At 44.0% G+C, this 26,032-nt stretch overlaps 1 protein-coding gene across 2 annotated transcripts in view; it reads left to right on the forward strand.

The window, feature by feature from the left end:
• The window catches only part of PPP1R13B (protein phosphatase 1 regulatory subunit 13B), a 91,402-nt gene that overhangs the window by 42,014 nt on the left and 23,356 nt on the right, over nt 1–26,032 (forward strand). The window contains exons 1-2 of one of the 2 annotated variants that reach the window (XM_077266881.1): nt 10,857–11,054; nt 14,373–14,474. In XM_077266881.1, the coding sequence (XP_077122996.1) occupies nt 11,016–11,054; nt 14,373–14,474 (141 nt within the window). In that variant the 5' untranslated portion in view covers nt 10,857–11,015. Of the gene's footprint in view, nt 1–10,856; nt 11,055–14,372; nt 14,475–26,032 lie in introns of those variants that run through there. The other variant, XM_077266873.1, reaches the window with a different exon arrangement.

Here is a 26,032-nt window from a genome sequence, read left to right on the forward strand (position 1 = left end):
CTCCCTCTGTCGCCTTCGCGCTCGCTCTCCCTCTGTCGCCTTCGCGCTCGCTCTCCCTCTGTCGCCTTCGCGCTCGCTCTCCCTCTGTCGCCTTCGCGCTCGCTCTCCCTCTGTCGCCTTCGCGCTCGCTCTCCCTCTGTCGCCTTCGCGCTCGCTCTCCCTCTGTCGCCTTCGCGCTCGCTCTCCCTCTGTCGCCTTCGCGCTCGCTCTCCCTCTGTCGCCTTCGCGCTCGCTCTCCCTCTGTCGCCTTCGCGCTCGCTCTCCCTCTGTCGCCTTCGCGCTCGCTCTCCCTCTGTCGCCTTCGCGCTCGCTCTCCCTCTGTCGCCTTCGCGCTCGCTCTCCCTCTGTCGCCTTCGCGCTCGCTCTCCCTCTGTCGCCTTCGCGCTCGCTCTCCCTCTGTCGCCTTCGCGCTCGCTCTCCCTCTGTCGCCTTCGCGCTCGCTCTCCCTCTGTCGCCTTCGCGCTCTCGCTCTCCCTCTGTCGCCTTCTCTCTGTCGCTCTCCCTCTGTCGCCTTCTCTCTGTCGCTCTCCCTCTGTCGCCTTCTCTCTGTCGCTCTCCCTCTGTCGCCTTCTCTCTGTCGCTCTCCCTCTGTCGCCTTCTCTCTGTCGCTCTCCCTCTGTCGCCTTCTCTCTGTCGCTCTCCCTCTGTCGCTCTCCTTTTACTTCTTTATTTCTGGTGAACCAAGCATCTTTACAGTTCTGTCTCAGCACCTCAGAAAGGGTCATTCAGGGCTCAAATATATAATAAATTGTGTACAGTTGTACAAAGCAGGATGTGCTGTAAATGCTTTCATAATTTGGGAAAGTTATGAAATGTCCAATTAATGTCTGTTCTGTTCCTGATCTAAGGATCTCGGCTTTTAGTTGAGATGAATCTGTGCTGCACTTTATGTACATGCTCAGTAGTGACCGGTGCTGTGGAGTCGGGGGTCAGTCAGTCGGAGGCTAGGCTTACCAATTCCACAGCCCTGGTAATCATGATCCATTTGGGATTAATGATGTCCTATTAATGTACAGTATTTTAGTTCCATAAATCTAAATACCGTAAGTCTATTCCTGATGAAGAGACCTGTGTAGTCTTGAAAGCTTGCAATTTGTTACCATCTTTTTAGTTAGCCATTAAAAGGTATCAACCACTGAGGACTCTCAATTCTAAACATTTTTCAGTATTTTAGTATCAGTCTGTGTGGCGCCATTCTTCGGCCAGTATAAAGCGGCATACAACGGTGGCACTGACGGTAAGCCGGCTGACTAAGCTGCGTGGTTCTGGATGTGTCTGTTTTGTGGGGCAGTGTGACTGTAACTGGAGATATTTCATTGTCTCTTAATTACAAACTCCATTCTCCAATTTTTTTAAATTATTTTCACATTTGTGATGATCTCAAAGCGCACACACAACTTTAAAGAAGCCCATGTTATTTCTCTTCACTCTAATTTTAGTTATTACCGTTATTGATACACGTAGATAATCTAACTGCTTCATTTGTTCTTTTACCCAAAAATCCGGGTGTAAAAGTGACTTACATTGGAAGAGTTTGAAGCTAATATGACACCATCTTATCTCGTTCCAGAGGAACCAACCGTGTCACTTTGGTAGACCATGTAACAATATCAGGAAGATGCACAACAATGCCTGTATTTCCTCACCCATCGGTCGGAGCCCGGCTAGGTTCACACTTCGTATCAGTCCAAAATATGCAACTTTACAGTGGTGTCTGGCTGAAAAGCTGGACATTGAGAGATAACAAAAAAATTCACAAGGAGTCCAAGTTTTGGTCTCCGTTTGCTGATTAACATCCTCGTCTCCTTTGGGGCTCTTGTGAGTCCTGTTATTCGGGGTAGCTTCATCTACTTGTATTATTGTTTCAGTCTTACTAAAAGCAAACCAGGAAAAATATAGTTAAAATATATAATATATTGTTGTATATTATATTGCAAATGATATTTTACAGCTTTTTAAGCATCTGCAGCAAATATATGCATTCTCTCTCGTTGCTGAAGCTTTTTTCACACGGAGACCCTAATCTCCTATTTTTCATACCGTATACATGTACTATGTAGTTTCTACCAAGGAGGAGAGAAGAAAGGGGCAATGTTTTCCTTTTTTCCCATTTTGGTGGTCCAGTCCCATCCTTGGTTTATAGAAGAGAAGGACCATGTAGAAGGAGCGCCCTTACCCTGAGAATCTGTGTCCGTACATTAATCCCCTTCCCGGAAATCTTCCTCTATCTCCGGCTTCTTCCAGGCCACTTGAACATAACCTAATAATTTCTCGTCTGCCCGGCAAAGACTTTTTAGTTTGAGGTAATGTCTCGTGAAGCTCGGGGCTTAAATTTAATTTCTCTGCCTTGTTGGAACTGATTAGTGAGCAACAGTTCTGTCTTGAAATGTTTTTATTCCCTTTGGGTAAATGTTAATTACCATTTATTTTTTTAGTAAAACATCCAAGATAATCTGTTGCTGTACTACCTGAACTTTTAATACGAGTAGTGCACAAACAAGTCTTTCTGGCTCCGTATTGTTATGTGTGCCCTTGTGAGATGGATCCCAACAACCGTTGATCTGGATGAGCAGTTTTTATGCAGCACGGACCGATGACGTTGGTGCAGTAGGGAGATCCGGATAAACACCTGAAGCAATGGTGGCAGAATGGAAACAGGAGAAAATGGGAAGCACAACATCCGATGCATCAGGGATGAGATTATGGCAGTGTTGTACTTCTTACAGGAGTAAAGGAACCGATAAAGCAGAGCTGAGGATTAAAGGCAAAGCTGGGCTGGCGACGTAGCAGAATTTACTCAGAATTGAAGAACCAGGGCTGAGTTGTATAATTATATAGCAGAGTTGCACAGTGAGGTACCAGAGTTGTCACCGCAGTACGGCACTGTTGAGTCAGTAATATAGCAGAGCTACGTGAGTCCAAGGCAGAGTTGGCACAATTGTGTGGTAAGGCTGGGTGTGTCTGAGTCCAAGATGCATCTGGCCAGCAGTGTGGCAGACTTAACTAGAAATGTGACTGAGCTGGGTTTGTCCCAAGGTCCCAGGCAGAGCTGGTTTTGGAAGAGAGTCTTAGAGCAGTCCATGATAGCAGTGTGGATGCCAGGTGTCTAAGGTGGCCTATGAGCTTGAAATCAGTGGGGTGCGTTTGATGGCAATGGCCCCAAGCAACAGAGAAAGCTGGCCAAAAGAGAAGGACGTAGTGGTGCCCGGCACTGGACCTAGGAGAGGCGAATAACACGGCCCCTCTTGTCAGAACTAGTGAGCCCAAAATGTGGCCTTCCATATTTGTACACGATGACTGACGCTTGCATTAAATACTCTTACAGGAAACAGACAATCGCTGTGTGCTAGCAGGAGAGACTACCATCCGGACTCTGAACTTTGAGAAGCAAGTCCAAGGGGCGGGATTTAAAGGGATTGTATGATATTAGGAAGACATGGCTGCTTTTTCACAGAAACGGTGCCTTTCTTGTTAGTGGGGTCTGGCTGATAGTATAGCTCTTCTCTATTTATGTAGTGAGATTGCAAAGATAAAAGGCGGCAAATTTATTCTATCTTTGACAATTCCTTTAAATTACTTTTTAAAAACTTTTCCTCCACTATTTGTAATGCAACATACAGATTTTGTATCTACACAAAGATGAAACGTTCTGCTTCTGTAGATTAGACGTTGGTGCTAAAGAGCTATGGAATAATACAGTATTGGCGCCATGATAACCTGCCTGTATGAATAACCGAGTGACCCCATGATTCACAGTAACCCGTAACATTTGCATCAGTTTCTGAAAGCATGTAATCCGAAAATCCCTGCACACGTGCCTGGTGTATGAGGAGAGCTCCTGGCCAGGCTTCTGGGTCATTCTCCTGACCTCCCTCACACCGCCATGGAGTGTTAATAAGCCTTTAACTCTTAGTCAGCAGCACAAGAATGCCGCATTCAGCATATTACTCCCTGTGTAAACAGCAGCGGCCCCTAACATAATTGACCGCAGCCATCCTGGATGTCACTGTGTGTTTTTCGAGACCTTTATGAAGAAGACACTTATATTACCCAGCAATGATGAATGTCTTTCTCAATGGCCGCATGGCTAAAAATCCTAGAGTATAATCGTATGCACCCTTCCTTATAAAGGAAGGGGTGCACTATCAAGGCATTGGAGCATACGGGCGATATAATGATTGGTTTCTCCACTTCGGACCCCGCTTACAATCCGGAACGGAGAGACACTAAAGCAGACCTTTTGTTTGTAAAGTAACTGTTACTTCTGGTTCGTGACCCGGACTAGTATCATAGCTATATATGATGATGTTGGTTGGACCCAGGGTTTGTGGTTGGAATGCTCAGGCAAATTTTCCCATACTGGGACCAACAGTCGTGATATGGATCAAAAGTAATCACCGCTATATGCTCCGGTGAACTTCCATTAACTAGGACTAGCAGGCATAATACGGACCAGCGATAATGGTAGATAAAACCCCATTAAGAGTAAGGTCTCATCTGAGACAACTTCTTTAAATTTGTGGCCCATAGGGCACCCCCAGCTAGCGGATGATTTTGCCCTTAAATGCTTGCCAATCTTGGCATTGTCCCTGGAGGACCTGTTGCGGAATAAATGTAGCATCACATGGCGGTCGGATTTAGCATATCTCTATTCTGGCGTATAAAAGCCAGGAACCAACAGTGTCATAGATACCTATGGCAGTCTGCGTCACAAGAACCGTAGTCGGCTGTAATACAGAGCAGAAAATACAGCTACGATACATTGGTGGACTTTTCCTAAATCTGGCACCTCAGGGCAGTGTCGGCAGTCCAGGGCATTATGCAGCTTGCTGTACTGCTGCAGGTCTAGTACGCGGCTCCGCTCACCACACATTTTATATAGTTATTAGGTCTTGAAGTGGTTGGGACCTTTTGGTACATACTTTTCTAGACCCATGGGTGCGTCTTAGAGCTTGGCACCAATCACATACCCATATTGGCTGCTTATATAATAAATTGCTTTGCAGCCAGCAGTGATTGCTGGTGTAGTCACCCAGCGCTGCAAATTAATTTCCTGGCACACGCTTTGGGCAGTTAATTACATCTATAGATTTTAAGGGCATCATTGGTTATTGACCCATAAAGTATTAAAGAGTAACTATCATTTTATTTATTGATTTTGTTTTGTTACCAATTGCACATGTGAAGATAAGCAACTTTGTAATATACAGCGGGTGAAATAAGTATTGAACATGTCACTAATTTTCTAAGTAAATCTATTTCTAAAGGTGCTAAAGACATGAAATTCTCACCAGATGTTGGGAACAATCCATCAAATCCACACAGGCAAAGAAATCAAACCATAGATGTCCAGAAATTTAGTTATGTATAATAATGAGAATGACACAGGAAAAAAGTATTGAACACATGAATAGAGAGGTGCAAAAATCCATGGATAGTCATGACACCAGCAGAAATCTATCAGTAATTAGAAAGCAATCCTGCCACTTATTCACGAATATCAGCTGGTTCAACTGATGGCCTATAAAAAGGTGTCTCATTACCAAGGTGCCACACAAGAAGCCTCTCATGATGGGAAAAACCAATGAGCCATCTCAAGACTTTTGCAACCTTATTGTTGGAAACATACTGATTTCATTGTTAAAAGAAGAACTTCTAAACTACTGAAGGTTCCAGTGAGCACTGTGGGGCCATAATCCGGAAGTGAAAAGAACATCATTTCTCCATAAGCTGGCCACAACCAGGTGCTCTCCTCAATATTTCAGACATAGGAGTGAAAAGAATTGTCAGAAGATTTGTCCAGGAGCCAAGGACCACCTATGGAGAGCTACAGAAAGACCTGGAATCAGCAAGTACAGTTATTTCAAAAAGCTGTAAGTAATGCACTCAACCCCCATGGCCTGTATGCACGCTCACCACGCAAGACTACATTGCTGAACAAAAGGCATGTTCAAGCGCGTTTTAAAGTTTGCTCAACGACATTTAGACAATCCTGTGACGTACTGAGTGAATATAGTCTGATCAGATGAGAAGAAAAATTTAACTCTTTGGATGCCATAATACACACCATGTGTGGAGGCCAAAAGGCACTACATATCACCCCTAACACCATACCTGTACTGTGAAGTATGGAGGTGGGAACATCATGGTGTGGGACTGTTATATGAAGTTTGCCAGTGGCATATGCTGAATAACTGAAGAAATGATGAATGGACAAATGTACCAAGACATTCTTGAAAAAAAATCTACCGCCATCTACCAGGATGATGAACATGAAACAAGGATGGACATTTCGGCAAGACAATGATCCCAAACACACTGGCAAAAAAACTCTCAATTGGTTTCAGAGAAAGGAAAATGAAGCTGCTTAGAATGGCCGAGCCGATCACCGGACCTGAATCCAATAGAAAATGTATGGAAGGAACTAAAGCTGAGAGTTCTTAGAAGGAGCCCACGGGACCTTCAGGATGTGAAGTGTTTGTGTGGAAGAATGGGCCATATCACCCCTGAGCAATGCAGGCGACTGGTTTCTCCATACAGCAGACGTCTTGGAGCTTCATCACCAACAACGGGTTTTGTACGAAGTATTAAATAAGTTTACAGTAAGGCTATGTGCCCACGTTGCAGAATGTCTGCAGAACTTTCCTGAGCAAAACTGGACTCCCTGCGCAGGAATTCCGCTCGCGTTTTTTCCTCGTTTTTCTCGTTTTTTTTCCGGAGCTACCCAATGCAATAAGGCTATGTGCACACGGTGTGGATTTGCCTGCAGGTCCGCAGCGGATTAACTGCTGTGCATTCGCAGCAGTTTTCCATCAGGTTTACAGTACCATGTAAACCTATGGAAAACCAAATCCGCTGTGCCCATGGTGCGGAAAATACAGCGCGGAAACGCTGCATTGTATTTTCCGCAGCATGTCAATTCTTTGTGCTCCTCAATAGGAATCCGCAGGTGTAAAATCGCAGGTGAAATCCGCACAAAAAATGCAAGAAAACCACAGTAAAACACAGTGCGTTTTACCTGCGGATTTTTCAAAAAACGGTGCGGAAAAATCGGCCCACGAATCCGCACCGTGTGCACATAGTCTAATATAGCGGCAAAACCGCGAAAAATCCGCAAAATTAATGAACATGCTGCGTTTTTTTCACGGAAAAAAACGCAGCATGGGCACAAAAATTGTGGAATGCATTAAAATGATGGGATGCTTAATGTAAGTGTTTTTAAGCGTTTTTGCAGCGGAAAAAGGCGGTAAAAACATGAAAAAAACCCGCTAAAAATCCTGAACGTGGGCACATAGCCTAAATGTGTTCAATACTTTATCCCTGTGTCATTTCTCATTATTACACATAACTTGATTTATGGACAGCGATGGTTTGATTTATTTGCCTTTGTGGATTGGATGGGTTGTTACTGACATCTGGTGAGAATTTCATGTCAATAGCACCTTTAGAAATAGATTTACTTATGAAATTGGTTCTGCTCACTATTTATTTCACCTGCTGTATCTTATCAGAGAAATCTGCTTCTTTCTCCTCCAGGACTGTTCATTCTTTCTCAGCATCCTCAATTCATAGGTGAAGTCTGTCATCAGTGAATACAGACTTACCCATTGCTGAGATAGGAGGTGATAGTTGGTGCTCATAAAGTTGTAAGGAACTTGCAGCAAAATGTCTGTCGGCATCTAGCGCCATAGGATAGGATTTTAGAAGCACCAACTGTCATCTCCTATCTCCATAAAGGGGAATCTACAGTATGTCTTTAAGCAAATACAGATTTTAGGTAAGAATTGGGAGTAAAAAAAGCAGATTTCGCTGATGAGACCTGTTAGAGGGTTTCTTATTTTCATATGTGCTATTGAATTATGAAGTAATAATTAAAAAGATGATTACTCTTTAAAGTCGCTTCAAGTGAGAACTTTCTTTTGTGATCCATTATATAAAATCCTCTTTAATTTGTCATGTTTTTCCCGGGAGGCGCTGTGTGCGTGCTGCCCATCCCTGGCCGCATGCGGCTCTCCAGATGTGAGCGATGGCTTGGATCAGAGGGTCCTGTCAGTAGGGGGTGGCACTACCCGCATTGCTGGAATGACTGTAATAAACACAATGGCGTAGAAGGCATTCTCCAGCTAATATCCTAATACTCCGAGTCCTTCTAACAAAGCGATAGAACGCCATACACCCACCCACCCACACATACACACCCATACGCACAGGACAAAAGCCAACACATACACCACGCTTAACCCTATAGATGCCTGTAGAAAACATTACAATAGGATATTGTCTTCTCGATTACGCGTGCAAATAGCAAGATATACACCGCTAATAGATTTAAAGGATATTAAATGACATTGGAGGATTTTATTATTCTAATGCAAGAAAAATGAAAGTAACTATTAAAATGGTTCTAATTAAAAATATATAGCTTTGCATCTACATCTCCCATGCAGATGACCAATATGTCACCATGGTAACACTACAAAGAAGTCTGCTCCTGCAGTCATAGTGGCTTCAGTCTGGCCCCCTACACTTTACCGACATGCCAATGTATGTTATCAAGAAGTCGGAAACCAATAGATACGACTGTAAAATCTGACTACATAGGATTTGTTTGTAGTCTGTTACCATGGAGACGCTCAGAGCTGCATGGTTAAGATTTTTTTGAATTGATTGCATTCTTCCTTTTTATTTTAATTGACTTAGTGCAATAATAGTAAATAATAGTAAATGGAAATCAGGTATCACCATAAGTGGTAACTTCTAAATTGGTGAGGGTTCGACTTCTGGGACCCGCACTGATCAGCTGAATGGGAGAACCCCTTTAAGTTCACCTTTAAACCAATATAGTTTCTGCACCGTTTATTTTTTGGATAGAACTGGTTCAAAGTTTTATTGAGTCGGACTCGTGATTCTGTGGTCCCATGATGACCTCTTATAAAGCTGAATGAAGGCAGTGTCCATATTTTCCATCACGCCTGAGATCAACACTCAATGAGAAGACCCAACGCCTCTTCCTCTGATTTGTGTACACAACCCACAGCTGCCCTCGGGTTTTACACTGTAGGGAAACTTGCGCTAAGAGGAGCCATAGCTTCAAATAAATAAAAAAATCGCCTGCATAGTTTTGGGGGAACCATTCTGTATTTTCATATGCAAATTAGGTTCTTGTAGCATTGTGGGTGGGGTCCGAAAAATAGTGGCAAGGAAGGGTGCATCATACTGTGCAGCCCCGCCCACCATGCCCCAAACTGCATGGCCCCGCCCACAGTGCTCCAAGCACCTCTTTTGCATGTAGGAATAAAGAAAAGTTCTGAGGGTTTTGGCTCCTCTTAGTAGAACCTGCGACTACTTAGATGCAGATTTTGGGGGACTGAGAAGACTCCCTTTAACCCATTAGTGACGGAGCCAAATTTTTGAAATCTGACCAGTATCACATTATGTGGTAAAAACTCTGGAACGCTTCAACAAATCCCAGTGATTTTGAGACTGTTTTTTTCATGACACATTATACTTTATGATAATGGTAAATTTAGGTTGATATGTTTTATAAAAAAAAATCAGAAATTTGAGAAAAATGTTAAAAAATTAGCAATTTTCAAACTATGAATGATTATCCCTTTAATCCAGATAGTCATACCGCAGAAATGCATTAATAAATAACATTTCCCACATGTCGGCTTTACATCAGCACCATTTATAAAATGTTATTTTATTTTGGTAACATTTTAGGAGGTTAAAAAATGTATCAGTCATTTTTTCAAGGAAATTTACAAAATTTATTTTTTTAGGGACCTATCCATGTTTAAAGTGCCTTTAGGGGCCTCATATATTGGGAAACCCCCAAAAGTTAAACCATTTCAAAAACGGCACCCCCTGACATATTGAAAACTGCAGTCAGGTAGTTTATTAACCCTTCAGGTGCTTTTCAGGAATTAATGCAAACTGGCATAATAGGAATGAAAATGTAGATTTTTACTACTTAAATGCCTCTAACTTCTGAACAGGTTACAACAGCCGTCAGACTCTAAGGCCGCTATTTGGCTGTGAATTGCCATCACAAACATCAGGACCACACAATCATGATCTGAGGGCACCAATTGGGATAAAGAGGAAGCCCCCTCACTCTGTTAACCATTTATATGATTTAGTCACTATTGACAGCAGCATCTAAGGCTACAGTAGGTTCACATTGCGTTAAAGCAGCCCGTTCAACACATGCGTTAAACGGTCTGCTGTTAATGCAAGTGCCGAAATTTGATCGCCCTAGTGCAGATAGAGCTAGCAGATGCTCTATCTGCGCTAGTGGTGACGGACCCAGAAATGCTGCAGCCCGCGTCCGAGGGTCCGTCACTCAATGACGGCACATCGCTAGCGCACACCCGTTTTGGCATGCGTTGGCGATGCGCCCGAAATAGGGCTTAATGGCAGCGTTAACGGACTGCGTTACACCGCTGGTTTATGCCGCGGTGTAACGCAGTCTGTCTAACGGACTGCTTAAACGTAATGTGAACCCAGCCTTAGGGGTTAAACGGATCTGGATGGCGCAAACACTGATTGTGGCTGATACAGCAAGTTGTCGGCTATAGTGTCCAGCCAACAGCTCCTGGATTGTCACCTGTATGGGGAGGCTATTCTCTAATATCTCAGGTCAGTTAAAAGATGTATTGGCGGTCATTAGGGGTTAATTTTGTAAAGTGTTGTTTTTTTTTGTTTTTTTTTACTATTTCTTAAGAGCCTGTGTGAATTCTCCCTATGTGTGGGCTGAGCCCGCTGCTTATTATTAATTTTGTGGCTGAAGAAAGGGAGGATCTAATATTCGGGGCCTGTTGTTAAGCTGTGGGAATGTGTAGGATTACAGCAGAGATGCGCTCTCATTGGGACGTGAGGCGCTCCCAGGCACGTACCTGTCGCCTGTCACTCATGTGCACACTCCTCGAGAGCAGCACCTGCCTCAGCGCCTGCAGTCACTCGGCAAGACCCTGGCCTACGAGCGTCCCCCCAATAGCCACCCTACCAGGATGTGGGCGAGGAGGAAAGCGCAGCTCGTCAAGCTACAGGTTCCCCCATCCCTATCCCCATACACCGCCATCCCTATCCCCATACACCGCCATGTATCTGTGCTGCTTTCCTTCAGGCTGGAGAGTGGGTGGCAGCACATTGTCTCTGCGCCTCTAATGCTCACTGAATTAAGAGGATTTCCTGCTGCCTCTTACACTAATTGTGCTGCGGGATTTGGCCGCGCTCCTGTAACCCCTTCACTTCCAGGAAGGATGTAGAGTGCACCCCAGGGATTTGGAAGGTGTTTGTCTGGCTGTTGAGGGGTTAAACAGAAGAATGTTGTATCGTGCGCCGCATTCCGTGCGTTCTAATAATGGACGTTTATATTTCCAGCTTTTCTTGCTACATTACCTTTGTATGTCTGCATTCCCTTTATGTAACTGAATCACGGCATATAAGGAGAGGGGGGTTTATTTCCTTTTTTTAAAATATTTTTTTTCCTCGCCCTATGAAATTGTGCATCTGTTTAGATTTTGCATCGTCTTTAGACTCTCCACAAAGGGCACATTCTAGTCCTATACATAGGTATTGTCCGTGGGGTAATACGGAGCTGTACTCTGTATCGGTTGGAATATTATTTCTAGAGCAGAATTGTCTAGTAAGTGTTGAGATTGCGGCACAGGAAGTGTCCACAGCTCCGCTGTTCTGAGCGGAGAGACATGATGTTATCATGCAATGTCTTTTGAACAAGATTTTCGAAAATTGTGGCGAAACGCTTAGTTTTTGCAGTCATTTTTGGAGATGACAGCAAAAAAACGCAGCTCAGTCGCTTAGTATAAACATTTTGTTGACGTACATGTATTGATTTTGTTAATGTACAGTACAGACCAAAAGTTTGGACACACCTTCTCATTTAAAGATTTTTCTGTATTTTCATGTCTATGTAAAGTGTGCATTCACACTGAAGGCATCAAAACTATGAATTAACACATGTGGAATTATATACTTAACAAAAAAGTGTGAAACAACTGAAATTATGTCTTATATTCTAGGTTCTTCAAAGTAGCCACCTTTTGCTTTGATGACTGCTTTGCACACTCTTGGCATTCTCTTGATGAGCTTCAAGAGGTAGTCACCGGGAATGGTTTTCACTTCACAGGTGTGACCTGTCAGGTTTAATAAGTGGGATTTCTTGACTTATAAACGGGGTTGGGACCATCAGTTGTGTTGAGCAGAAGTCTGGTAAATACACAGCAGATAGTCCTACTGAATAGACTGTTAGAATGTGTATTATGGCAAGAAAAAAGCAGCTAAGTAAAGAAAAACGAGTGGCCATCATTACTTTAAGAAATGAAGGTCAGTCAGTCCAAAAAAATTGGGAAAACATTGAAAGTGTCCCCAAGTGCAGGTGCAAAAACCATCATGCGCTACAAAGAAACTGGCTCACATGAGGACCGCCCCAGGAAAGGAAGACCAAGAGTCACCTCTGCTTCTGAGGATAACTTTATCCGAGTCACCAGCCTCAAAAATCGCAGGTTAACAGCAGCTCAGATTAGAGACCAGGTCAATGCCACACACAGTTCTAGCAGCAGACCCATCTCTACAACAACTGTTAAGAGGAGACTTTGTGCAGCAGGCCTTCATGGTAAAATAGCTGCTAGGAAATTACTGCTAAGGACAGGCAACAAGTAGAAGAGACTTGTTTGGGCTAAAGAACACAAGGAATGGACATTAGACCAGTGGAAATCTGTGCTTTGGTCTAATAAGTCCAAATTTGAGATCTTTGGTTCCAAACACCATGTCTTTGTGTGACACACAAAAGGTGAACGGATGGACTCTACATGCCTGGTTCTCACTGTGAAGCATGGAGGAAGAGGTGTGATGGTGTGGGGATGCTTTGCTGGTGACACTGTTGGGGATTTATTCAAAATTGAAGGCATACTGAACCAGCATGGCTACCACAGCATCTTGCATCGGCATGCTATTCCATCCTGTTTGCGTTTAGTTGGACCAACATTTATTTTTCAAAAGGACAATGACCCCAAAGACACCTCCAGGCTGTGTAAGGGCTGTTTGACCAAGAAGGAGAGTGATGGGGTGCTACGCCAGATGACCTGGCCTCCACAGTCACCAGAGCAGAGCCCACCCAATCGAGATGGTTTGGGGTGAGCTGGACCGCAGAGTGAAGGCAAAAGGGCCAACAAGTGCTAAGCATCTCTGGGAACTCCTTCAAGATTGTTGGAAGACCATTTCCGGTGACTACCTATTGAAGCTCATCAAGAGAATGCCAAGAGTGTGCAAAGCAGTCATCAAAGCAAAAGGTGGCTACTTTGAAGAACCTAGAATATAAGATATATTTTCAGTTGTTTCACACTTTTTTGTTAAGTATATAATTCCACATGTGTTAGTTCATAGTTTTGATGCCTTCAGTGTGAATTTACAATTTTCATAGTCATGAAAATACAGGAAAATCTTTAAATGGGAAGGTGTGTCCAAACTTTTGGTCTGTACTGTATATGTTTCTAAAAACAAATTACTAAGAAATGTATGTAATGTGAAGAAGTTATCTGGAAAAAAGCCCCATGCATACCACATAGGTGTATTTTCCCATTGATATAAATAGAAAACTTATTCCGAGAGTATTTGAAGCATTTTATCATGTCCATGTAGGAGCAGAATTCACTCCACTCCAAAATCCACATGAACCTACCCTGAATGATCCATCATAGAAGCTCCTGGCACACAAATCGTTTTGTTTAAAATTTCCTATTTATTTTTAATTTTTTTTTATTGATTATATATTTTTATGAAGGTTCCATGTTTTTGTTAACCTGCGAAAATTGTGCACAGAGCCGGATAAGTATTAATCTGCACAACTAGCATGACTAGTCGAAGCTTCCATACACCGCTCTGGTGATGTATATACCTTATATCTGGGCCCTTTGACTCTGACTCTGTGCTGGTTCGCTGTATACTCTGGAGATTGTGCTATAATAGGAACCAGATTTTTCGAGATGTCTGCGATTTCCTGGCTACCTGACTTTATCTTAATACGGAAATCCTTTTCTTTTTACTTAACTTGAATTATTATTACGTTGTCTTACTTTGAAATTGAAAACTGTCAGAATTAGATTGCGCGGAATTAAAGGGACCTAGTACCGATTCTGCGCATGGTGTCTGGAGGTTGGGAGGGTGTAGGACATGCAATTCATCCATATAGTCCCCACTGATATATCATATCATGTGCATGCAATCTTGTTTTTTTGTGTCAATCACTTGGATTTTGAGGTCAACCATGATTTTGTATATTTTAATGTATGTAAATGTATAATAGCAATTTTAACTATATCAGAGCTTAATTTATTTTTTTTACTTAGGTGGGCAACCCTAGAGTGGAGCTGACTCTTTCAGAGCTGCAGGATATGGCCTCACGCCAACAGCAGCAGATCGAGAATCAACAACAGATGTTGGTGGCAAAGGTGAGTACAGTATGCCTAGAGTGAGATGATAAGTTAAGTAATGACAGAACTATGTACCATAATTACTTTACTTTGTGTAAATGTCGCTGTTCTCCTGAATCTGGCGCTGTTTTTCTTTTGTTTCTGCGCCTTTCCATTCCTGAAATATGGCCTCCTCGTCTGTAAATCTAGTCATGGGCCTGGTCTTCAACAAGTCTCTGTGGGTGTTTTTTTGATGACCACACCCACTTAGCTTACAAGAGTGTATTTATATACAAGGAAGAGGGGGCCATATCTACGGAATGGAGAGGCACAGGAACAAAAGAAAAACATCGCCGGATTCAGAACAGCGGCATTTACACCAAGCAATAAATATATCCAATTTATTGTATTTTTTTTTTTTTTATACAAGTGGCAGGTGTCTGTTAAGGGGGTTGTCTAGTGCAGACAACTTATTGTCCAGTGAATTATACAGAAGGAGAGGAAACCAATACTGCCTCTTTCTCAGGAGGATCCAACATGTGCGTGAATGTGCTGAATAGACAATTAAATCAAGCTAATATTGACCTTAATGATCAAGCCAAAATGTTCAATTCTGACCACTGTCACTTTATGTAGTAATGACTCTGGAACACTTCAATGGATCTCACTGACTCTGAAATTGTTTTTTCTTGACATATTAAACTTCATGTTAGTGGTAAAATTTCTTCGATATGACTTATGTTTATTTATGAAAAAAATGGAAATTTGGCAAAAATTTAGAAAATTTTTAAATTTTCAAACTTTTTATTTTTGTGCCCATAAATCAGAGAGTTATGACACAAAATAGTTCATAAATCGTATTTCCGACACGCCTACTTTACATCAGCACAATGTTAGCAACATTTATTTTTTTTTTTAAAGAAGTTATAAGGGTTAAAAGTTGATCAGCAATTTCTCATTTTTTGCAACAAAATGTACAAAACCATCTTTTCTCAGTCGCCCATGACAGCACTACCAGAGAGAGGGAATCCGCCCTTCAGGGACAGGAAACCTACAGGATAAAAAGGGCGGTACCTCTCTCCTGCCTCAGTTTTGTTTCCTGTCCCTGACAGGGGAACCCTCAGGATCGGTACCTGTATCCGGAGCCGACCAGTGGAGGTATGACGGCGGGGAGGCCCCTGTCACCGCTGGCTCGGTGTCCGACGCCGCCGCTTCTGGGTCCGATGGGGCTGCAGAGCGGGCGGAGGGGAGCGCGGCTGCCTCCCCGGATTGGGGTAGGGGCTTTAGGGACCCGGTGTGCCTCTGCAGAGAGGCCCGGTCCGGAGCGACGACCTGGTGTGTGAGAGCACCAAGATGGCCGCCGCACCGGATATAGACGCTGTCTACTTCCGGGACCCGGGGAGCGCGCATGCGCACTGGGGACCAGCGCTACCCTGCAACGCAGCCTGGAGGAGGGGTGATCGGCGCACTATTTAAAACGCCGCTGTGAGAGCGCCCTTTGCTGCATGCAGTCCCACTATGGCGGACAGCGATCAGCAGCTCCAGCCGGCGCAGCCCTTACAGCCACCACCGCAGCAACAGCAGCGTCACCACCAGCGCAAGTCGGGCGGAAGGACCTCTGCAGACACCCGAAGTACCCGCTCCAGGAGCCATTCCACGCCGCAGAGTAAAACCTCCAATATCTCCAGCCAGCCGACACCTTCTACTTCGGGTCTCATACAAGATCCCGTGCCTCCTCCAGAACTGGTACCTGTAGCTGCGCAAGATGGGTGAGTGATCTTCGTGAAAGTTCACCAAGTAATAGGGTCCCCTTTTCTGTTCGTTTTTTTTCTTGCCTAAAAAATAGAGAAAACTAAACATAGAGACTGTCCCTTATGTGGAGAACCCCTGTTACAGAACTGGGATAAGAAATTATGCGGTTCCTGTATAGGACAAGTCCTTTGTGAAGAAACCCCTAGTTTTGCCTCTGAATTACGTTCAGTAATAAGATCAGAGGTAGAAACAGCGTTTAAATCCCTTAAAGGGGAGGGGGTTAAGGAGAGAACACCTGTCCCCCTTTCTCACTCCGATCCTTCTAGCTCTGATGAGGATGTGTCAGACAAGAAAGGTTCCTCCTCCTCCTCAGACTCTGAGAGTGGAGGCCGCCACTGCTTCCCCTTAGATGAAATAGATGCCCTCGTAAAAACTGTAAGATCTACAATGGGGGTCCTAGACCCACGTCCTGACAAAACGGTACAGGACATTATGTTTGGCGGCCTGGGCCAGAAAAAACGCAGAGTTTTTCCACTTAACGAAAACGTGCAGGCCCTGATTAAAAAGGAGTGGGAAAAGCCAGAAAGAAAAAATTCATCTGTACCCTCCCTTAAAAGGAAATATCCTTTTGCGGAAGATGATTCTAGCCCCTAAACTTGATGTGGCAGTAGCTAAAGCGTCAAAGAAATTTGCACTGCCCTTTGAGGACATGGGTACGCTAAAAGACCCCCTTGATAAAAGAGCCGACACCTTCCTAAAAGGGGCCTGGGAGTCAGCAGGGGGATGTTTAAGACCTACCATAGCGGCCGCATGTACTTCCAGGTCTCTAATGATTTGGATAGACAATCTGGAGAAACAGTTAAGGGATGGAGTATCCCGACAAAAAATCATCGAATCAATTCCCATGATTAGGGGGGCGGCAGCCTTCTTGGCCGACTCTTCGGCGGACTCTATCAAACTGACTTCAAAATCGGCAGCCCTGTCCAATGCAGCTCGTAGAACGCTGTGGCTGAAAAACTGGCCAGGCGATCTACAGACAAAACAAAAACTTTGTTCAATCCCATGTGAGGGAAAATTTCTGTTTGGGGAAACCCTAGATGACATTTTACAAAAAGCAGGGGATAAGAAGGGGTTCCCTAACCTGGCCGCACCATACGTTAGGCGGCCCTTTCGGAACAGGAAATTTTTCCGCAGACGCCCCCCTAGAGAACAGAACAGGTGGGAGGAGGGGAGAAATAGAGACAGGGGCTTCCTCTTTGGCAACTCCCCCAGAAATAAAAAAAACCCTAAGTGACACCTCCCCCAGGGTGGGAGGGAGACTGTCTCAATACCTTCCGGCCTGGGAAAAAATCTCTTCCAGTACTTGGATTTTAAACCTAATAAAAATGGGACTTCAAATAAACTTTACCACCCTTCCTCCCCAACACTATGTGGTCACTCCATTGAAACCTTCATGGTGGCAACAACAGGCCTTGGAACTAGAAATCTCAAAACTCATAACCAAGGATGTGATCCGAGAGGTTCCATTACCGGAAAGAGGAAAAGGATTCTTTTCCCCACTGTTTCTGATTCCAAAGCTGGACGGTTCCTTCTGCACAATAATAAATCTACGGAGATTAAACAGTTATGTAAAGAATCAAACATTCAAAATGGAATCGATAAGATCTACAATAAAAAACCTGTTTCCAAATTGTTTCATGGTAGTGTTGGATCTCAGCGACGCGTACTATCACGTCCCCATCCACAAAAACTCACAGAAATACCTCAGACTAGCAGTAGTCATGGAGGGAGTAGTAAAAGAATACCAGTACAAGGCCCTCCCGTTTGGCATTTCGGTAGCGCCCCGTGGTTTTACCAAGGTGGTAGTAGAAATGATGGCCCACATAAGGGAGGAAGATGTTATTATAATACCATACCTAGACGACTTCCTGATTGTCAGCAACTCAGCCCAACATTGTCGCCAACAGTGCAGCAGAGTGATAAAAACTCTAACAGAATTAGGTTGGCTCCTAAATCTCCAGAAGTCAAAACTGGAACCGACCATGGTGCAAGAGTTTCTGGGCCTAACTCTGGACTCGGTTTTACAGGAATGTCGCATTCCAGACCTGAAGAAACAAAAAATACTAAGCATTGTGTCCGGAGCTCGCTCAAACCCTCATATGACCTTAAGAGGAGCGATGTCACTACTAGGGTCCCTTTCTGCTTGTCTCCCGGCAGTACAGTGGGCTCAGATCCACACAAGAGACCTCCAGTGGGATGTCCTGAAAAATCAGGTTACACTGAGGGGACACCTAGAAGGTCACATGACTCTAAGTTCAGACACTATTCGTTCCCTAGACTGGTGGCTAGATCCCAACAATCTATCATAGGGGGTTCCGTGGGTGATAGATGTACATCAAGTAGTTACCACGGATGCCAGTCCCACGGGATGGGGAGCTCACCTGGGAAACAGTGTTACTCAGGGGGTCTGGACAGATCGAGAATACCAGGTATCCTCAAATCAAAAAGAACTTTGCGCAGTGAGCCATGCTCTGTCAGTTTTTCTTCCCAAACTACGGGGACAACATGTCCGGGTTTTCTCGGACAATCAAGTAGTAGTGGCCTACCTGAACCACCAGGGGGGGACCAGATCCCAAGCCCTGATGGAAACTACCTCCCAAATCTTCACCTTAGCCGAACATCACTTCCTATCCCTCTCGGCGTTGCACATAAGAGGCGTAGTGAACAAAAAGGCAGACTTCCTAAGCCGTACCCAGCTAAAACAGGGGGAATGGGCTCTGAACCAAAGGGTCTTCGATCAGATCACAAAAATCTGGGGGGTACCAGTAATAGACCTCTTCGCCAGTATAGAGAACAGAAAAGTAAAACAGTTTTGTTCTCTAAACCACAGAGGGAACCCCCGAGCACTGGATGCATTCTCGATTCCCTGGACTCACGGTCTGACATATGCCTTTCCCCCTTATATACTTATACCGGCAGTCCTACGGAAGATAAGACAGGACAGGGCGAGTATCATTCTAATAGCCCCCTTCTGGCCCAAAAGGGCCTGGTTTTCCTGGCTGAGGATTCTATCGGTCACAGATCCCTGGGTCCTTCCGGATCTTCCGGACCTCTTATCACAGGGGCCGGTGTTCCACCCTCAGTCGGCAAATCTACACTTGACAGCGTGGAACTTGAAAGGTCACTGCTAAGGGCAAGGGGATTCTCAGATAATTTAGTCTCCACGCTATTAAAAAGTAGGAAGACAATAACAACTAAAATTTATGGTAAAACTTGGAAAAAGTTTCTGTCCACCTCCGGGGTAAGACTACAAGATGGGGTTCCAGTGGTCGAAATATTAGAGTTCCTACAGAAAGGCCCATATCCAAACCTATCGGTGAGCACCTTAAAGGTACAAGTAGCGGCCTTAGGGGCGTTATACAATGATAGTATTGCCACTAACCCATGGATAGCAAGATTCATTAAAGCCGCTGTACGGTCTAGGCCAATAAAAATCAGAAACCCTCCATCTTGGGACTTAAATTTAGTACTATCAGCTCTGACAGAACCCCCGTTTGAACCCATAGATTCGATACCACTTAAAATCTTATCCCTCAAAACGGCCCTTCTTACAGCCCTAACATCTGCCCGTAGGATTAGTGACCTTCAGGCTCTATCTGCGAACCCTCCCTTCACACAAATCATGGAGGATAGGGTAATATTAAGAACAGACCCTGCTTATCTACCCAAAGTTGCTTCCAATTTCCATAGATCCCAGGAAATAATCCTTCCTTCCTTCTGTCCAAACCCGAAAAATCAAAAAGAGGAAAAATTCCACACCTTAGATGTGAGAAGGTGTCTAATACACTACCTAGAATCCTCCCGTCAGTGTAGGAAGGAAGGCTGTCTTTTTGTCTGCTTTCAGGGACCTAGGAAAGGACTCAAAGCCTCCAAAGGCACTATAGCTCGTTGGGTTACTGATGCGATAGCCTTGGCATACTCGTCCACGGGAAATGCAGTTCCTGAAGGACTCAAGGCACACTCTACAAGGGCTATGGCGACCTCCTGGGCCGAAAGGTCGGAGGTACCAATAGATAAAATCTGTAAGGCAGCCACCTGGTCAACACCTTCAACCTTCTTTAGGCACTATCGCTTAGACTTAGCCTCTTCGTCGGACTTAACCTTCGGAAGAAGGGTCTTGCAGGCTGTGGTCCCTCCCTAAAGCAATAATCTCTGCAATTCTCTCTGGTAGTGCTGTCATGGGCGACTGAGAAAGTCGTAGTTACTCACCGATAACGGTGTTTCTCAGAGCCCATGACAGCAACTGCTTATTCCCCCCCCTTATCACGTGTGCGGTGAGCACTTTATTATACGAAGTGTGTGTTTGATTTAGACACGGTGTAATCTTCATAATTATTTTGCTAAAATGTGTATTTCTTGTTATCACTAACCTGGAGGACCTCTGATGCTCTGTAAACTAAACTGAGGCAGGAGAGAGGTACCGCCCTTTTTATCCTGTAGGTTTCCTGTCCCTGAAGGGCGGATTCCCTCTCTCTGGTAGTGCTGTCATGGGCTCTGAGAAACACCGTTATCGGTGAGTAACTACGACTTTTGTAGGGACCACACCATATTTGAAGTGACTTTCCGGGGCCTATAAGAGAGAAAATACACAAAAATGACACCATTCTAAAAACTGCACCCCTCAAGGTGCACAAAACCACATTCAAGAAGTTTATTAACCCTTCAGGTGTTTCACGAGAACTGAAGCAATGTGGAAGAAAAAAATGAACGTTTAACTATTTTCACAAAAAAATATACTTTGGACCCAACCTTTATTTCGACAAGGGTAACGAGGGAAAACGGACCCCAAAATTTGTTGTGCAATTTCTCCTGACTACACAGATACCCCATATGTGGAGGAAAACTTCTGTTTGGGCTCCGAAGGGAAGGAGTAGCGTTTGACTTTTTGAACGCAAAATTGGCTGGAATTGAGAGCGGATGCCTTGTTGCGTTTGGAGAGCCCCTGATGTGCCTAAACAGTGGCAACCCCCACAAGTGACTCCATTTTGGAAACCACACCCCTCAAGGACTTTATCCAGGGGTATAGCGAGTGTTTTGAACCTACAGGTACGACACAGAATTTAACATGTAGGTTGTTATGTTGAATATTTCGTCATTAGTGTTGAGTAGAGATAGGCGAACACCTGAATGTTTGGGTTCTGCAGGTTCGGCCGAACAGTTAAAAAAAAGTTTGAGTTTGGATACCAGAACAGTACCTGAACCCGGAGCACATTGATTTGAATGGGGGCCCGAAGATCCAGTATTTTCCATGCTGCCATGTGCATAACAGAGCAGCAAACACCACTTCTGATCAGCGATGAAATCACTGCTGGTCAGACAGCCGCGGTTCCCACACTGTCAAAAGAAAGCGTGAACCAGCAGCTGTGATTGGAGGTATAAAGTTTACCTCCGGTTACTGTTGTCAGCTGATAGGACTACTGCTCCTACTAATAACAGCGAGATCAGGAGCAGTTGATGGGAGTATTTAACAGATGGTACCTGCGCTATAAATAACTAATTTAAAAAAAAAAAAAAACCTGTGTGGATTCCCCTGTATTTTTGATGACCTGCCAGGCAAAACTCACTGATGGGGCCTGCAACCCTCAGCTGTCGGCGTCAGCAAGGCTGGTTATCAAGAATAGAGGGGTCCCCACTCTGATTTTTTAACTGTTTAAATAAATAATAATAATTTTAAAAAAACAGCATGGGGTCCCTCTTATTTTTGACAACCAGCCTTGCTAAAACAGACAGCTGGGGCTGGTATTCTCAGGCTGGTAAGGAGCCATGGATATTGGCCTCCCCAGCCTAAAAATAGCAGCTCTCAGCTGCCTAGAAAAGACACATCTATTAAATGTGCCAATTCTGGTGCTTTGCCCGACTCTTCCCACTTGCCCTGTAGTGGTGGCAAGTGGAGTTCATATTTGTGGGGTTGATGTCACCTTTGTATTATCAGGTGACATCAAGCCCACTTATTAGTAATGGAGAAGCATCTATAAGACATCTATCCATTACTAATCCTATAATTAAGTGGTAAATAAAGACACAGCAAGGATAAAGTCTTTTTATTTGAAATAAAACAAAGCACAGTTTAACTTTTTTTTAATTTAAAAATAACAAACACAGTTATACTCCCCTAACGCCTAATTCCACCTTCTTCTGTAATATAACAAAAATAAAAAACCACATCCCTCACCTGTCTGTCGTTCTGTGCCACGCCGTAATCCATGTCTCGGGGATAAACAGTTTTCAATTTGGACGGTGCCAAGATGCGACCGTCCAGGCTGAGAACCACTGGGAGAATGAGTTGCTGCGAGAGCAGCATCAGTGACAGACGGTGACGTTATTGCCGGTCACTGAGGCTGTGTTCCCAGTCGGGCTGAACTGCAATGACGTCAGTGAGATCACCGCTCGCACAGTGAGGAAAAAGTCTCACTGTGCAGAGGCGAGTGCACCTGGAAAATTTAACTGCGGTGAATTTGAACTGTGGTTTTGCGGCTGTTAGTTTTATTTGGGTGTCTATGTTGGATCCGCGATACTCTGTGCATAGCCGAGCACCCGATGCAAACTCAAGTAGCAAGCACTAGGGCTCAACACTAGCCATCGTCCTTTTTTTTTTTTTTTTTTTTACTTTTACTTTTGAAAAAACTCCAACCCTAGCCCCAATCCTAACTGCAAAAAAATAGAATTAAAAAAAGTAATTTATTTACATCACTTTATCTAACTAAGGGGGTGACAGAGGGTATGATTTACTTTTTTTTTTTCTTTTGATCACTGTGATGGCATGTATCATAGTGATCAAAAGGAACCAATAGGAAAAAATTCCCTATTTTTGCCAGGTACCGGCCAGTAGAGCTCTGCGGGCGCATTTGCTCTGCATTACTTTAACTTTGGGGACACTTTTAATTAAGGATTGTGCAACTGCAATTTCCATCACTCCACAGTTTATGTATTTGTCTAGTCATTTTTTTCAGACAAAACAAAAGAGTAATTTGTCGACGTCTGTATGACAAGTCCTGTAATTTATATATACAAGATGATAATTTACTTAGGAATTGAATGTTGGCAGCATTTTAGTACTAAGAGTCTGCTGGAAAGTAGGTTACTGGTTGTAATCTACAGAAAGAAGTGATAGTTTCAGGTCACAGACAGTATTTCTAGACATTTTTAGTTAATTAGGCTTGCTCAACCAAGGAAATCCAGCATAGGGGATCCCCATGAGATACTGATGCTGTTCGACAATTCTGGGTCTTAAGCTCGTGACTAATGATTCACCATGGATTGGGATTCTTCTGAACATGGAAACCAATTCAGAACCTGGCCTCTAGACTAGAAGACAGTCCTGCCTGTACCCATATAATTAACAGAAAAAAGACAAGGAGCCAGTCCTACCTGTACCAATATCATTGTCACGTACCCCCTTCTCAGCACGTGACTGAGGGATGCGCCTTCAAGGGTTGATATATCTCCTCTCACTCAATCCGGCATTCAACCTCTGTCCTATGCTGCAATGGGAGCATAAATCACACCCCGACACAGACCATGCACTCCACTTCAAACACGCTGCCACCCCTCACCGAACATATGGACGATGAGTCCCGGAAATATTACTACTACTACTGTCTGCCAATCACCAAGATTACACACTCTAGGGCTATGGATTCTTTTAGAGTATACAAGGTTCAAACTTATTAAAGTTTTAAGCTTTAATAGAAAAGGTACAGTGCTTACAATAAAAGGATATAAAAATATGGATATACAAAGTGACATACATACATATGCAAAAGACTTCTAAAATAAAAGCTAGAAAACTTACAGAAAATCTAAACTTTGCAGTCTGGTATTCTGTTCCCTTGGCGGGGGGGCCGTTGTTGCGGTGGGAGATATGAAATGGATTACAATAGCTTGGCTGCCCTCAATTTGTGAACAACTTTCTTTGTGGAGAGCCCAATTTATAGGCTTAGCCTGGAGGTGATAATAATAAATAATAATCTTTATTTATATAGCATCAACATATTCCGCAGTGCTTTACAGTTTAAGAGTTTCAAACACAAAAGTCATAAGTAACAATGTTAACAATACAATAATTTAAGCAAAATAGGACTACCCTGCTCGTGAGAGCTTACAATCTACAATGAGGTGGGGGAGAGTCAAAGTACAGGTGTGGGGGAGGGAGGTGCGGTTAGGGAGTGGGGGATAGATGGAAGTAGTGAATGGGCCACACACACACACACACACACACACACACACACACACACACACACACACACACACACACACACACACACTGACTTTGATTAGGGAACGGGATAGGCCGCTCTGAACAAATGTGTTTTGAGGGAGCGCCTAAAACTGTGCAAGTTGTGGTTGGTCCTAATATCTTGGGGTAGAGCATTTCAGAGGATTGGCGCAGCACGAGAGAAGTCTTGGAGTCGGGAGTGGGAGGTACGGATTAGTGCAGAGGTTAGTCGAAAGTCATTCGCAGAGCACAGCGGTCGGTTAAGCCGATAGACAGAAATGAGGGAGGAGATGTAAGGGGGTGCCGCACTGTGGAGAGCTTTGTGGGTGAGAACAAGTACTTTGAATTGGATCCTATAATGAATGGGCAGCCAGTGTAACGACTGGCGAAGAGCGGACATGTCCGATTAGCCAGATTAGATCAGATCTCTAGACCAACCTTTCAGGTTAATATTCTAATTCCTGGTTTGTGACTGGACCACAGCTACTTTACCAATAAATGCATTATTTGTTTTCTAAAGCTTTTTGTTGTAACCTTTCTTTCCCATAGTAAATAGCAAGTGTCAGGCTGCACTAGGTCCCATTTGGCGTCTTCCTTCAAAGGCATCAGGTGTGTGAAATGGTTCCAATTCTGTATGTTCTCAGGAAGGCACCCTGGGGTTTGAGACCCTGAAATCAGGAAAACTACCTTTGTGATAGATAACATAGGTTATGACCTTTGTGAAGAGCTGCAGCCTAAGAACAGATGCTAATTTACTGCCTGTCATACATCGCCTACAAATACATATTTTCACTACAATCATTAACAGAAAAGGCAAGGAGACGGTCCTACCTGTACCAATTTTATAAACAACAGAAAAAGACGAAGAGACGTACTGCATGTAACAATTTCAATTTTACCAGAAAAAAAGACAAGGAGGGTAGTACTATTATTATTACTTATTTATTTATATAGCAGCATTAATTCCATGGTGCTGTACATGAGAAAAGGGGTTACGTAGAGGGTTATAGATAATGTTTACAGTTAACAAATTTACAGTGACAGACTGGTACAGAGGGGAGAGGACCCTGTCTTTGCGGACTTACATTCTACGGCATAATGGGGAGGAGACAGAAGGTTAGGGGAGCTGCAGCTCTGGTGGTTGGTGAGGCGGCAGCTCTGGTGGTTGGTAACGTGGCAGAATGATTATTGCAGGCTGTAGGTTTTCCTGAAGAGATGGGTTTTCAGGTTCCATCTGAAGGATCTGAGGGTGGTGGATAATCGGATGTGTTGAGGCATGGAGTTCCAGAGGATGGAGGATATTCGGGAGAAATATTGGCGGTTGTGTGAGGAACGAATAAGTGTGGAGGAGAGTAGGAGGTCTTGGGAGGATCGAAGATTACGTGAGGGAAGATATTGGGAGATTAGTTCAGAGATATAGTGAGGGGACAGGTTGTGGATGGCTTTTTGGATCAGTGTTAGTAGTTTGAACTGGATTAGTTGGGGAACTGGGAGCCAGTGGAGGGATTTGCAGAGGAGAGAAGCAGGGGAGGAGAGAGGTGGATTAGCCGGGCAGCAGAGTTGAGGACAG

This window comes from Ranitomeya variabilis, chromosome 1, assembly GCF_051348905.1.
Source record: "Ranitomeya variabilis isolate aRanVar5 chromosome 1, aRanVar5.hap1, whole genome shotgun sequence".
Taxonomy (NCBI): Eukaryota; Metazoa; Chordata; class Amphibia; order Anura; family Dendrobatidae; genus Ranitomeya; species Ranitomeya variabilis.